General features: G+C 40.2%; 2 protein-coding genes across 5 annotated transcripts in view; one reads left to right on the top strand and one right to left on the bottom strand.

Annotated features, from left to right (window-relative positions):
• Positions 1–14,768, top strand: part of Gar1 (Gar1 ribonucleoprotein) — an 83,735-nt gene that overhangs the window by 67,492 nt on the left and 1,475 nt on the right. For 3 of the 4 annotated variants that reach the window (XM_071677830.1, XM_071677840.1, XM_071677813.1), the window contains 2 exons: positions 6,024–6,125; positions 6,669–6,816. In XM_071677830.1, the coding sequence (XP_071533931.1) occupies positions 6,024–6,125; positions 6,669–6,816 (250 nt within the window). The remainder of the gene's footprint in view (positions 1–6,023; positions 6,126–6,668; positions 6,817–14,768) is intronic. The other variant, XM_071677821.1, reaches the window with a different exon arrangement.
• LOC139757368 (venom phosphodiesterase 2-like) overlaps positions 1,924–14,768 on the bottom strand; it is a 156,099-nt gene continuing 143,254 nt past the window's right edge. Inside the window, exon 15 of the mRNA XM_071677790.1 lies at positions 1,924–2,290. The gene's annotated coding sequence lies outside the window, so the exon portion shown is untranslated. The remainder of the gene's footprint in view (positions 2,291–14,768) is intronic.

Below are 14,768 nucleotides of genomic sequence, written 5' to 3' on the forward strand. Positions count from 1 at the left end.
ACTGGAGGGATGTCTGATCATTATCTTGTGGAGGCTAAGGTGAAGATTTGTATGGGTTTTCAGAAAAGAAGAGTGAATGTTGGGGTGAAGAGGGTGGTGAGAGTAAGTGAGCTTGGGAAGGAGACTTGTGTGAGGAAGTACCAGGAGAGACTGAGTACAGAATAGAAAAAGGTGAGAACAATGGAAGTAAGGGGAGTGGGGGAGGAATGGGATGTATTTAGGGAATCAGTGATGGATTGCACAAAAGATGCTTGTGGCATGAGAAGAGTGAAAATCAGTGTATAGAAAGAGTAAATGTGAATAAGGGCAAGGTTATCAGGTACAGTAGGATTGAGGGACAAGTCGATTGGGAGGTAAGTTTTTATGGAAAAAATTTTTGAGTTTTGACCACTGATTCATATACAGAATACCTAAAGGTATCTATCCTGAAATTTTCAAGAAAATCCATTTTTTGAAAAAAAATCATATTTTCAACTTCAGATTTTAATGAAAATCCGGGTATAGATGTTATTTTACATAATGATTAAGTATTCCAAGTCAAATGACTGCATTTCGCTTTATCAGTGCCTTAAATGACCCCTTAGATTAATTATGAGATTAATATGCTAATTAATCGACTAATTACACAAATTTTTAGGTTTTGACCACAGATTCGTATTCAGCATATGTCAAAACATCTATCCTGAAATTCTCAAGAAAATCCATTTCTTGAAAAAATCAATAAATAGGATAGATGCTTTTAGGTATGCTGAATGCAAATCTGTGGTCAAAACCTAAAAATTCATGTAGTTGAGAGTAATTAGCATATTAACATTATTATGATTAATCTAAGGGGTAATTAAAGGAATTAATGATGTGAAATGCAGTCATTTGACTTGAAATACTTAATCAGCATGTAAAATAACATCTATAACCCAATTTTCATTAAAATCTGAAGTTGATAATCTGAGAAAAATGTAAGGCCTTCGATTTTTCTTGATTTTTTTCAAAAAATGGATTTTCTTGAGAATTTGACTTGAAATACTTAATCAGCATGTAAAATAACATCTGTAACCCAATTTTCATTAAAATCTGAAGTGGATAATCTGAGAAAAATGTAAGGCCTTCGATTTTTCTTGATTTTTTTCAAAAAATGGATTTTCTTGAGAATTTCAGGATAGATGCTTTTAGGTATGCTGAATACAAATCTGTGGTCAAAACCCAAATATTCGTGTAATTATCGAGTAATTAGCATACTGATTTCATTATAATTAATCTAAGGGGTAATTAAAGGCATTAATAATGCAAAATGCAGTCATTTGACACCTCCCTAATAACCCCATCCATAAGCAAATTAAACAGCCATGGAGACATCATGCACCCCTCCCGCAGATCGACGTTCAATGTGAACCAATCACTTTCCTCTCCTCCTGCTCGTACACATGCCTTACATCCTTGATAAAAACTTTTCTCTGCTTCTAGCAACTTACCTCCCACACCATATACTCTTAATACTTTCCACAGAGCATATCAATCAACCCTATCATATGCTACATACAAATCCATCTGTTTTTCTAAGTATTTCTCTTATACATTCTTCAAAGCAAACACCTGATCCATATGTCCTGTACCACTTCTGAAACCACACTGCTTTTTCCCAATCTGATGCTCTGTACATGCCTTTACCCTCTTAATCAATACCCTCCCATATACTTTCCCAGGAATACTCAATAAACTTATACCTCTGTAATTTGAACACTCACCTTTATCCCCTTTGCCTTTGTACAGTGACATTATGCATGCATTCTGCCAATCCCAGGAACTTCACCATTGTCCATACATACACTGAATATCCATACCAACCAATCAACAACACATTCACCCCCTTTCTTAGTATATTCCACTGCAATAACATTGGCTAATAACTATGAGGAAAAATGAAACACGATAAGTTCCCAAGTGCACTTATGTGTAATGATCACATCATTCTTTTGGAAAATGATACAGGAGGGGAGGATTTTCTTCCCCCTGTCCCTCATAGTCATCTATTACACATAGGACACAATTGGGCAGTATTCCTAGTTCCCTGTCCCCAAGATTAACATGCATATGCATTACCATATATAAATACACATATATACTTATTTACATTTTTATTTCCACTTCAGAATTGTTTCCAGAGTGGTAGTCCTTGAAAAAAGCACCTATAGAGGCCATGGCATCACTTAGCAGCCATACAGTTATCATTGTGTTGTCAAGGGATTTAAACAGTGCCCGTGAATCTTAGTGCTCATATGATGATTCCCGGAACCTGTAAAGAAAGTCTTTATGTGATGACTCCTGGAGTTTAAGTTTCAGTTAATTTTTTATCAACTTTTACTGGTGTTTACTAGATACTCATGTTCTTAGTTGGTGTTCATCTTTTTCCAACAATGAATTTAAGGATTTGAGAAACACCGATTATTTATTATTTATTTTATTTTTTTATTATACTTTGTCGCTGTCTCCTGCGTTTGCGAGGTAGCGCAAGGAAACAGACGAAAGAAATGGCCCAACCCCCCCCCATACACATGTATATACATACGTCCACACACGCAAATATACATACCTACACAGCTTTCCATGGTTTACCCCAGACGCTTCACATGCCTTGATTCAATCCCCTGACAGCACGTCAACCCCGGTATACCACATCGCTCCAATTCACTCTATTCCTTGCCCTCCTTTCACCCTCCTGCATGTTCAGGCCCCGATCACACAAAATCTTTTTCACTCCATCTTTCCACCTCCAATTTGGTCTCCCTCTTCTCCTCGTTCCCTCCACCTCCGACACATATATCCTCTTGGTCAATCTTTCCTCACTCATTCTCTCCATGTGCCCAAACCACTTCAAAACACCCTCTTCTGCTCTCTCAACCACGCTCTTTTTATTTCCACACATCTCTCTTACCCTTACATTACTCACTTGATCAAACCACCTCACACCACACATTGTCCTCAAACATCTCATTTCCAGCACATCCATCCTCCTGCGCACAACTCTATCCATAGCCCACGCCTCGCAACCATACAACATTGTTGGAACCACTATTCCTTCAAACATACCCATTTTTGCTTTCCGAGATAATGTTCTCGACTTCCACACATTCTTCAAGGCTCCCAGAATTTTCGCCCCCTCCCCCACCCTATGGTCCAATTCTGCTTCCATGGTTCCATCCGCTGCCAGATCCACTCCCAGATATCTAAAACACTTCACTTCCTCCAGTTTTTCTCCATTCAAACTCACCTCCCAATTGACTTGACCCTCAACCCTACTGTACCTAATAACCTTGCTCTTATTCACATTTACTCTTAACTTTCTTCTTCCACACACTTTACCAAACTCAGTCACCAGCTTCTGCAGTTTCTCACATGAATCAGCCACCAGCGCTGTATCATCAGCGAACAACAACTGACTCACTTCCCAAGCTCTCTCATCCCCAACAGACTTCATACTTGCCCCTCTTTCCAAAACTCTTGCATTTACCTCCCTAACAACCCCATCCATAAACAAATTAAACAACCATGGAGACATCACACACCCCTGCCGCAAACCTACATTCACTGAGAACCAATCACTTTCCTCTCTTCCTACACGTACACATGCCTTACATCCTCGATAAAAACTTTTCACTGCTTCTGACAACTTTCCTCCCACACCATATATTCTTAATACCTTCCACAGAGCATCTCTATCAACTCTATCATATGCCTTCTCCAGATCCATAAATGCTACATACAAATCCATTTGCTTTTCTAAGTATTTCTCACATACATTCTTCAAAGCAAACACCTGATCTACACATCCTCTACCACTTCTGAAACCACACTGCTCTTCCCCAATCTGATGCTCTGTACATGCCTTCACCCTCTCAATCAATACCCTCCCATATAATTTACCAGGAATACTCAACAAACTTATACCTCTGTAATTTGAGCACTCACTCTTATCCCCTTCGCCTTTGTACAATGGCACTATGCACGCATTCCGCCAATCCTCAGGCACCTCACCATGAGACATACATACATTAAATAACCTTACCAACCAGTCAGCAATACAGTCACCCCCTTTTTTAATAAATTCCACTGCAATACCATCCAAACCTGCTGCCTTGCCGGCTTTCATCTTCCGCAAAGCTTTCACTACCTCTTCTCTGTTTACCAAATCATTTTCCCTAACCCTCTCACTTTGCACACCACCTCGACCAAAACACCCTATATCTGCCACTCTATCATCAAACACATTCAACAAACCTTCAAAATACTCACTCCATCTCCTTCTCACATCACCAGTACTTGTTATCACCTCCCCATTTGCGCCTTTCACTGAAGTTCCCATTTGCTCCCTTGTCTTACGCACTTTATTTACCTCCTTCCAGTTCTGATTATTTATATTTTACCTTTATTGTTTGTGCATTAAATGCCATGACAAGAGCTCAGACACTATAATGACAAACTCCAAGGTGTTCTTGTGGAAGCAAATACGCACCATTCAGGGCTTACATCAGCATACCTTGTTTTTTGTAATTTTAGTGAATGCTAGCCAAACTTTTTTTTTTTTTTTTTTTTTTTTTTTTTTTTTTTTTTTTTAATGGATCTGGAGAAGGCATATGATAGAGTTGATAGAGATGCTTAGTGGAAGGTATTAAGAATATATAGTGTGGGAGGCAAGTTGTTAAAAGCAGTGAAAAGTTTTTATCGAGGATGTAAGGCATGTGTACGTGTAGGAAGAGAGGAAAGTGATTGGTTCTCAGTGAATGTAGGTTTGCGGCAGGGGTGTGTGATGTCTCCATGGTTGTTTAATTTGTTTATGGATGGGGTTGTTAGGGAGGTGAATGCAAGAGTTTTGGAAAGAGGGGCAAGTATGAAGTCTGTTGGGGATGAGAGAGCTTGGGAAGTGAGTCAGTTGTTGTTAGCTGATGATACAGCGCTGGTGGCTGATTCATGTGAGAAACTGCAGAAGCTGGTGACTGAGTTTGGTAAAGTGTGTGAAAGAAGAAAGTTAAGAGTAAATGTGAATAAGAGCAAGGTTATTAGGTACAGTAGGGTTGAGGGTCAAGTCAATTGGGAGGTGTTTGAATGGAGAAAAACTGGAGGAAGTGAAGTGTTTTAGATATCTGGGAGTGGATCTGGCAGCGGATGGAACCATGGAAGCAGAATTGGACCATAGGGTGGGGGAGGGGGCGAAAATTCTGGGAGCCTTGAAGAATGTGTGGAAGTCGAGAACATTATCTCGGAAAGCAAAAATGGGTATGTTTGAAGGAATAGTGGTTCCAACAATGTTGTATGGTTGCGAGGCGTGGGCTATGGATAGAGTTGTGCGCAGGAGGATGGATGTGCTGGAAATGAGATGTTTGAAGACAATGTGTGGTGTGAGGTGGTTTGATCGGGTAAGTAACGTAAGGGTAAGAGAGATGTGTGGAAATAAAAAGAGCGTGGTTGAGAGAGCAGAAGAGGGTGTTTTGAAATGGTTTGGGCACATGGAGAGAATGAGTGAGGAAAGATTGACCAAGAGGATATATGTGTCGGAGGTGGAGGGAACGAGGAGAAGAGGGAGACCAAATTGGAGGTGGAAAGATGGAGTGAAAAAGATTTTGTGTGATCGGGGCCTGAACATGCAGGAGGGTGAAAGGAGGGCAAGGAATAGAGTGAATTGGAGCGATGTGGTATACCGGGGTTGACGTGCTGTCAGTGGATTGAATCAAGGCATGTGAAGCGTCTGGGGTAAACCATGGAAAGCTGTGTAGGTATGTATATTTGCGTGTGTGGACGTATGTATATACATGTGTATGGGGGTGGGTTGGGCCATTTCTTTCGTCTGTTTCCTTGCGCTACCTCGCAAACGCGGGAGACAGCGGCAAAAAAAAAAAAAAAAAAAAAAAAAAAAAAAAAAAAAAATTCATAATGTGTCTAATTAAATATGACAGTGGCAGCACCGTTGTAGGTCAGAGTGTATTTCCTTGCAACTTGAGATAAACTTACTGAAGCTTTATTTTCTTTTTCAGGTGGGAAAAGTTGATGAAATATTTGGAACTATCCATGACAAATATGTGTCTGTCAAACTTCAGGAAAACATGAAGGCTTCATCATTCCAGGCAAATTCAAAGGTAGAGTATGTTTTATGTAATTTGTGAAGGTCATGAAGTGCCAGAAATTGTTTTTGTACTCTCGACTTTCTTTTGTTTCCTCTTTTTTTCTCAACTTCTTTATTACCTTAATCCCTCATGTTCCCTGTCACTTTCCTATTCTCTTTCCCTCCATTTTCTATTTGAAGCTCATGCAGGCACAGTTCTCTTAAGGAATTAATGTATAAGTACAAGGAATGAATGAAATATTTTAAGGATGATAGCAAGAGAACAGCAGCTTTGGATGTTTTTTTTTTTGTTCTTTGTCAGCAGAATGGTCAGTATCAGCTACACTGTACAGTAACTTGACATGCATTGAGGAGGAAATCACACACCTTATGGATTAGTCAAAAATTCTGCAGGGATACAGTCACATTTGCTCATAATAAAAGCACTTTAATGTGCTTGATACAGACTATCTAGGCAGAGAATGGGAATAAAAATATTTTTATTTTTGTTATCAGTAACTTTGTTCCTGGCTCTATAGCTCTAGTTTCATTGCATTATTAATGGCTTCTTTTCCAGGTATATATTGATTCATCCAAATTGCTGCCATTAGCCATATTCCTCCCTGGTAATAAAAGGACTAGAGGTCGTGGTGGTGGCAGAGGAGGAAAAGGGGGTCGGGGTGGCAGAGGTGGTGGTCGAGGTAGGTACACAGAGAAAGAACATGGTAAGAAACTTTTTTCATGGATTTTTTTTTTTTTTTTTTTTAATAAGGAAAAGAAATTTATTTCTTCTTATGATATGTCTTATAAGTTTAAGGTAACCAGAAAATACCTGGTTAAGGATTCAGCCTGTACTTCAAACTGTAATTTAGTGAGAAGGCAAATGAAGAAGGTGTTTACATCCAGTATTCATAAAATAGGGATACTCTCAGTCCATCAGAAACTGCATCCAGGCTAATTTCATAAACCTGATCCTAACAACTTCCAGGAGTTGACATTTCTTTGGTATATACTTGTGCTTTCATATGTCAACATTTGAGCATTTGGCAGAGTTTTTAAGACCAATGCCCCTTCATCTTATTATTTATTTAGATTTAGATGTACTTATGTATTATATGCAGTATATACTTGTGTATAGTTTGATCTCATGCATAAGTAAAAAAAACCAAAAAACTTTCAGCTCAAAACATTTTGGTTGTTTCATATATCACATATGAGTTGGCCTAGCTTTTGAGGGATACCTCATGTATACTGGTACCTATCCTGTGCTCCTTACTCCTCATCCAGACCCACCATGATGTAGTATTATTATGGATATGTTGTTTATTTTGTTGACACACTCTATAAAGCAAAGTAACCAGCTCAAACATAACCTCTCAGCAATAGAAATCAGAGAGCAAATTCACACAAAAATTACAATCACAAACCTAATCACTGATAGGAAAATTTGAAAACTGGCACTCCTTCCTTATCACAGTGAACCTCAAGACCCACTGCAACCATTTCTGGTGCACTTTAAAAAATCCACTCGTCACACCAATCCAACTCCAATTCTAGTGAAATACCTTTTTGTGAAGAACATACAGATGTGCTCATGAGACACTACTAAAAAATCAGCCACACCTATAAACAATGAAGTCATGAAAAAAGTACAGAAAATTCATCCATTAACAACTGCCCACTCACCATTTACTCACAGTGATACGAGAAGTGCTATTAATAATTAAAGTACCTCTTGTGGCAGGCCGTGACATCATAAATTTTCAAAGTAAACATTATGGTCTATTTGCAAGCAAAGCAATTACAGAAATCTTCAGCTACTGGCTAGACAACAAAATCCCTAAATTCTTGAAACTTGCAACGTGTTACCAATCTTAAAACCTCCAAACCACTCAGTTCCCCTCCTCCTGCTACCTTATCACTTCTGTCTTCATTATCTAAACTGATAAATTATCTGCAACAGAATCAAAGAAAACATCCCGCTTTCACCCATTCAGCTGACCAGACCTAAAGAGTCTACCACTGCACTACACACTGAACACTCACAACACATCCTTGATGGATTATATCTGCCACAAACCCCACTCCCACAGTGTACTAGTGGCAGTAGACATCAGCAAATCATTTGACACCGTTTCCTCACACAAAAGGTACTTGACACCACCCTCCACAACAGTGACAAAAAGTGGTTGATCAATTTCATAGCTGGCCACCTCTAAAACAAACTCAGCAGTGGAGTTCCTCAGAGAGCAGTACTTTCTCCAAGTCTCTTCAGTCTCTCTCGGCATGACCTCCCATTACCTCAGGCGAACCTCAACATGTAGATGACCTCACAATCATATCACAGCACCCTAACACCACAGTAGTAACACCATACATGCAGCAGTACTAAATTACACAGTTGGAGCAATGGCTTGTATAGAACAGAATGTCAGCATCTCCACAGAAATCTTCAATCACTCTTTTAACCCCAGACAGACATGAATCCAACTCACACCTTCCAATCACTTTGAATGGACAGTCACTCCCTCTGAACAGAACACCAACCATTATATGCATCATGTATGATATTCATGACATTCACTCCCTACACCAAAAACATCACACAAAAGCAGCACAAAAAAATAAATGCCCTCAGAAGACTAATTGGTACTACTTATGGACAAGAAAAAGATTCCCCATCATCTTTTGTAAACATTTCATCTGCCCCTTTTTTGAACTACGCTTCAGTGCCTGGTCTTCCACATTCAAAAGCTAGAGAGTTCCCAAACCACCCAAAATAGAGTACTCAGATCAGTCACTTATTGCCTAGTAACTCATGTCCATCACTTGCTGTCTAGTAACTACAAGCACTGAACTCCTCAGTGAAACAAAGATCCTCCCAATACAGTCCCACTTCAAAATGCTTGGCAGTCATTTCTGTGCAACAGCAATAGACCCCTCCCACCCTGACCGAATATTCTATAACTAACCACCAACCCCCAAGTGGAAATAAAAAAAAAACTTACCCCATACCTTATACTTCAATAACCTCTACACACAGATCCCCCACCCTCCACATATAGATCTCTGACAGAACATATGTACTCTGTAACCCAGCAAGCACAAAATAACTGACCTCTCCATTCAGTCTTAAATTCCAATCACTGAACATACACCTATTATAAACCACATTCCCCAGACAGACATGGGTTGCACTTTCCTGCTTATGCTCTGGACATCACCCATCACTACACAGCTCTACAAACTTTGTTTCAACATATCCAAGATCCTTCAAACCTATGATGAAACTGCAGTAAAGAAAACACAGAGCATTTCCTATTTAATTGTCGTGCTTTGTCTGCCCTTAGATGCATACACTTCATAACATTTATGACCTATGGTCCTGTCCAATGGACATGACCAGCTTCATCAGTGCTGTAAGGGCCTCAAAAGGACAGAAGGGCCTCCTAGGGCAGGAAGGTGAGGTAAGGTACTCAATTGGAGGAATTACATCTGAGACCATTTCCACTTCTGCTCATGTTTGTGGTGTGGCAAATAAACTGATGTCAGGTGACCAAAATATCAAATCTAAGATGCAGATCACCAAGATCCTTTTTCATATTTACTTGTTGTACTTAGTCGCTGTCTCCCACATAAGAGAGGTAGTGCAAGGAAACAGACGAAAGAATGGCCCAACCCACCCACATACACATGCATATACATAAATGCCTACATATGCACATATACATACCTATACATTTCAGTGTATACATACACATACATTCACAAACATATACGTATGTACATATTCATACTTGCTGCTTTCATCCATTCCCGTCGCCACACATGAAACAGCACCCCCTCTCCTGTGCGTGCTCATGAGGTAGTGCTAGGAAAAGACAACATAGGCCACATTCGTTCACACTCAGTCTGTGGTTGTCATGTGTAATGCACCGAAACCACAGCTTCCTTTCCACATCCAGGCTTTACAAAACTTTCTATGGTTTACCCCAGACGTTTCACATGCCCTGGTTGAATCCATTGACTGCACATCGGCTCCAATATTGATATATATTTTGTATTAATTGCCCAGGATGCTCTGTACATAGATGCACACATCACAACACTTTATGACCTATGGTCCTTTCCGATGAACATGGCCAATTTCCTGGGTGCTGCAGGAGCCTCATAAGGATAGAGGGGACAGCTAGGGCAGGAGGGTAGGTAAAGTAGGATGAGGTAATTACTCAATGGTAGAAATTTAACCAGACCATTTCTACCTCCACTCACGAGTTCATAATTGTGGCAGATTAAAACTATTTTGTCTGAGGTGATCAAAATACCAGATTTAAGATTCAGATCTCTAAGATCCTTATTCATATATTTTATATTACAAAACTTATGTAAGATTATTTTGTCAAGTTCAAGTAATATATTTGTACTTTGAGGTACTGTATATATTTTCTTAAGCTTCTACAAGTGTATACTTAAATTAACATTATGATCATACTTCTTGATCCCATTCTCATCGTGTAATGTGGGCCATCTGTACCTGGTACGTGAATTTTAAATCTTCAAAAATATAATGTTTATAGGGCAACCTCCCCCACATACACACACTTTTTGCATTTGGTCATAAGAATTTGACCTATACATGAGTTCATGCAATTCTTTCTTTTCATTTGCTTTCATAGTTGATTGCTGTTTCTTGCATTAGCAAGGTAGCACCAGGAACAGATGAAGAAAGGCCACATCTGCCCACATCCATTCTTGGGCTATCATTTGTAATGTACCGAAACCAGTCACGGACAAAAATCCACAGCAAAGCCAGGCCTTAATTGAAATGTAGAAAGGTCAATGAAAGGGAAAAAAGAAGAGATAGGGGAAAGTATTTTCAAATTTTGGAGGAAATGAAAAACCTTTCTTTCAAAATGTGCCTGGGCATAATTATTGGGAAAGACATGAGAGGATAGAGAGTTCCAAAGCTTCAAGGTGTTGGGAAAGAAACAGTTCTCTGAACAGCCCACCTTTGGGTTGCCAATGGCCACATAGTACTCGTGTGACACAGTAGCCATATAAGTATTGTGTGGTCTAGCTAGTGGTGGGGGCACACAAGCAACTAGCTCTCAGGAGCAAAAACCAAAGTAATACCTATAGAACAGGGGAAAGGGAACCAACATTTAGTGTAGGGCAAATGGGTCAAGTTTTGAAGTTAGCTTGGGAGAGTTTTTAAGTCTGACCTCTTTTGATGCAGAGCCAGAACCACCTCCAGATTTGAGAGCAGTACTTCATACAAGGATGAATCAATCCTTTGTTAAAACAGAGCACCTATTTGGAAAAAAAAGAAATTTCAGCATCCTAGTAGGGCTCCCAGTTTCGTAGAGGCAGACTTAGCTACTTCCATAATGTGGGATTACCAATATAGAGCAGATGTTACGGTAATACCAAGTATGTTCATTAAGTCAAGAGATGGAATTACAGAACCGTCTAAAGAGAAATTTGTGTGGAATTTTTGAGATTGCAAAAGAGACTTCTGTGAAGTGCCATGAGAGATGGTGTTGAATGCCACAAGGTGAGTGTAAATGAAGCAAAGGGAATGGAAAAGGAATAGTAGATATTTAGGAATGCAGTGCTGGCAAGTGTGAGAGAAGTGTGTGGTGTGTGGAAGGTGCAAGGATGGAGTGAAAAAGATTTTGAGTGATCAGGGCCTGAACATACAGGAGGGTGAAAGGTGTGCAAGGAATAGAGTGAATTGGAATGATGTGGTATACTGGGGTCGATGTGCTGTCAATGAATTGAACCAGGGCATGTGAAGTGTCCGGGGTAAACCACGAAAAGTTATGTAAGGCCTGAATGTGGAAAGGGAGATGTGGTTTCATTGCATTACACATGACAGCTAGAGACTGAGTGTAAACAAATGTGGCCTTTGTTGTCTTTTCCTAGAGCTACCTCGCTTGCGTGTGGGGGAAGGGGGGTGCTGTTTCATGTGTGGCGGGGTGGCAACGGGAATGGATGAAGGCAGCAAGTATGAATATGTACGTGTATATATCTTTGTATGTATATGTATGTTTATGTTGAAATGTATAGGTTTGTATATGTGTGTGGGTGTTTATGTATATGCATGTGTATGTGGATGGGTTGGGCCATTCTTTCGACTGTTTCCTTGCGCTACCTTGCTAATGCGGGAGACGGCAACTAAGTATAATAGATAAAAAAATAAAAAATACTTTCTCCTCTATCCCTGGGGATAGGGGGGAAAGAATACTTCCCACGTATTCCCCATGTGTCGTAGAAGGCGATTAAAGGGGGCAGAGGCAGAGGGCTGGACCCCCCCTCCTTGTATTTAGATTTCTAAAAGGGGAAACAGAAGGAGTCATGCGGGGAGTGCTCATCCTCCTCGAAGGCTTAGATTTGTGTGTTTGGATGTAACCAAGATGAGAAAAAAGGAGAGATATGTAGTATGTTTGAGGAAAGGAACCTGGATGTTTTGGCTTTGAGTGAAACGAAGCTCAAGGGTAAAAGGGAAGAGTGGTTTGGGAATGTTTTGGGAGTAAAGTCAGGGGTTGGTGAGAGGACAAGAGCAAAGGAAGGAATAGCACTACTGAAGCAGGAGTTGTGGGAGTATTGTGATAGAGTGTAAGAAAGTAAATTCTAGATTGATGTGGGTAAAACTGAAAGTGGATGGAGAGAGATGGGTGATTATTGGTGCCTGTGCACCTGGTCATGAAAAGAAAGATCATGAGAGGCATGCTGTGTGAGTGTGTTAGCAGCTTTGATGCACGAGACTGGGTTATAGTGATGGGTGATTTGATTGCGAAGGTGATTAATGTGGCAGTGAGGGTATAATTGGTATACATAGGGTGTTCAGTGTTGTAAATGGAAATGGTGAAAAGCTTGAGGATTTGTGTGCTGAAAAAGGACCGGTGATTGGGAATACCTGGTTTAAAAAGAGAGATATACCTAAGTATACATATGTAAGTAGGAGAGATGGTCAGAGGGCGTTATTGGATTACATGTTAATTGATAGGCATGTAAAAAAGGAAGAGAGAATGTTGGGGAGAAGAGAATGTTGAGAGTAAGTGAGCCTGCAAGGGAGACTTGCGTGAAGAAGTACCACGAGAGATTGAGTGTAGAGTGGCAAAAGGTGAGAGCAAATGACATAAGGGGAGTTTGGTTGGAATGGAATGTATTTAGGGAAGCAGTGATGGCTTGCGCAAAAGATGCATGTGGCATGAGAAAGGTGGGAGGAGGGCAGATTAGGAAGGGTAGTGAGTGGTGGGATGAAGAAGTAAGATTATTAGTGAAAGATAAGAGAGAGGTGTTTAGACGATTTTTGCAGGGAAGTAGTGGAAATGAGTGGGAGATGTATAAAAGAAACTGAAAGGAGGTCAAGAGAAAGATGCAAGAGGTGAAAAAGAGGGCAAATGAGAGTTGGGGTGAGAAGTATCATTAAATTTTAGGGAGAATAAAAAGATGTTTTGGAAGGAGGTAAATAACGTGTAAGACGAGAACAAATGGGAACATCGGTGAACGGGGCAAATAGGGAGGTAATAACAAGTAGTGATAAAGTGAGAAGGAGATGGAGTGAGTATTTTGAAGGTTTGTTGAATGTGTTTAAGGATAGAGTTGCAGATAAAGGGTGTTTTGGTCTGGATGGTGTCCGGTGTCCGAAGTGAGAGGGTCAGGGAGAATGGCTTGGTAAACAGAGAAGAGGTACAGAAGGCTTTGCAGAAGATGAAAGCCGGCAAGGCAGCTGGTTTGGATGATATTGCCATGGAATTTATTAAAAAAAGGGGGTGACTGTGTTCTTGATTGGTTGGTAAGGATATTCAATGTATGTACAGATCATGGTGAAGTGCCTGAGGATTGGAGGAATGCATGCATAGTGCCATTGTACAAAGGCAAAGGGGATAAAGGTGAGAGTTCAAATTACAGAGGCATAAGTTTGTCGAGTATTCCTGGGAAATTATACGGGAGGGTATTGATTGAGAAGGTAAAGGCATGTACAGAGCATCAGATTGGGGAAGAGCAGTGTGGTTTCAGAAGTGGTAGAGGATGTGTGGATCAGGTGTTTGCTTTGAAGAACGTGTATGAGAAATACTTAGAAAAACAGATGGATTTGTATGTAGAGTTTTAGGGTTGATGGAGATGCTGTGTGGAAGGTGTTAAGAGTAAGTTGCTAGAAGCAGTGAAAAGTTTTTCCAAGGATATAAGGCATGTGTATGACTAGGAAGAGAGGAAAGTGATTGGTTCCCAGTGAATGTCGGTTTGTGGCAGGGGTGTGCGATGTTTATTGATGGGATGGTTAGGGAGGTGAATGCATGAGTTTTGGAGAGAGGGGCAAGTATGCAGTCTGTTGTCGATAAGAGGGCTTGGGAAGTGAGTCAGTTGTTATTTGCTGATGATACAGCACTGGTGGCTGATTTGGGTGAGAAACTGCAGAAGTTGGTGACTGAGTTTGGTAAAGTGTGTGAAAGAAGAGAGTAAACGTGAATAAGACCAAGGTTATTAGGTTCAGTAAGGTTGAGGGACAAGTTTATTGGGAGGTAAGGTTGAATGGAGAAAAACTTGAGAAAGTGAAGTGTTTTAGATATCTGGTTGAATGGAGAAAAACTTGAGAAAGTGAAGTGATTTAGATATCTGGTTGAATGGAGAAAAAGATTTTGAGTGATCAGGGCCTGAACATACAGGAGGG

Source organism: Panulirus ornatus, chromosome 2 (genome assembly GCF_036320965.1).
Source record: "Panulirus ornatus isolate Po-2019 chromosome 2, ASM3632096v1, whole genome shotgun sequence".
NCBI classification, from domain to species: domain Eukaryota; kingdom Metazoa; phylum Arthropoda; class Malacostraca; order Decapoda; family Palinuridae; genus Panulirus; species Panulirus ornatus.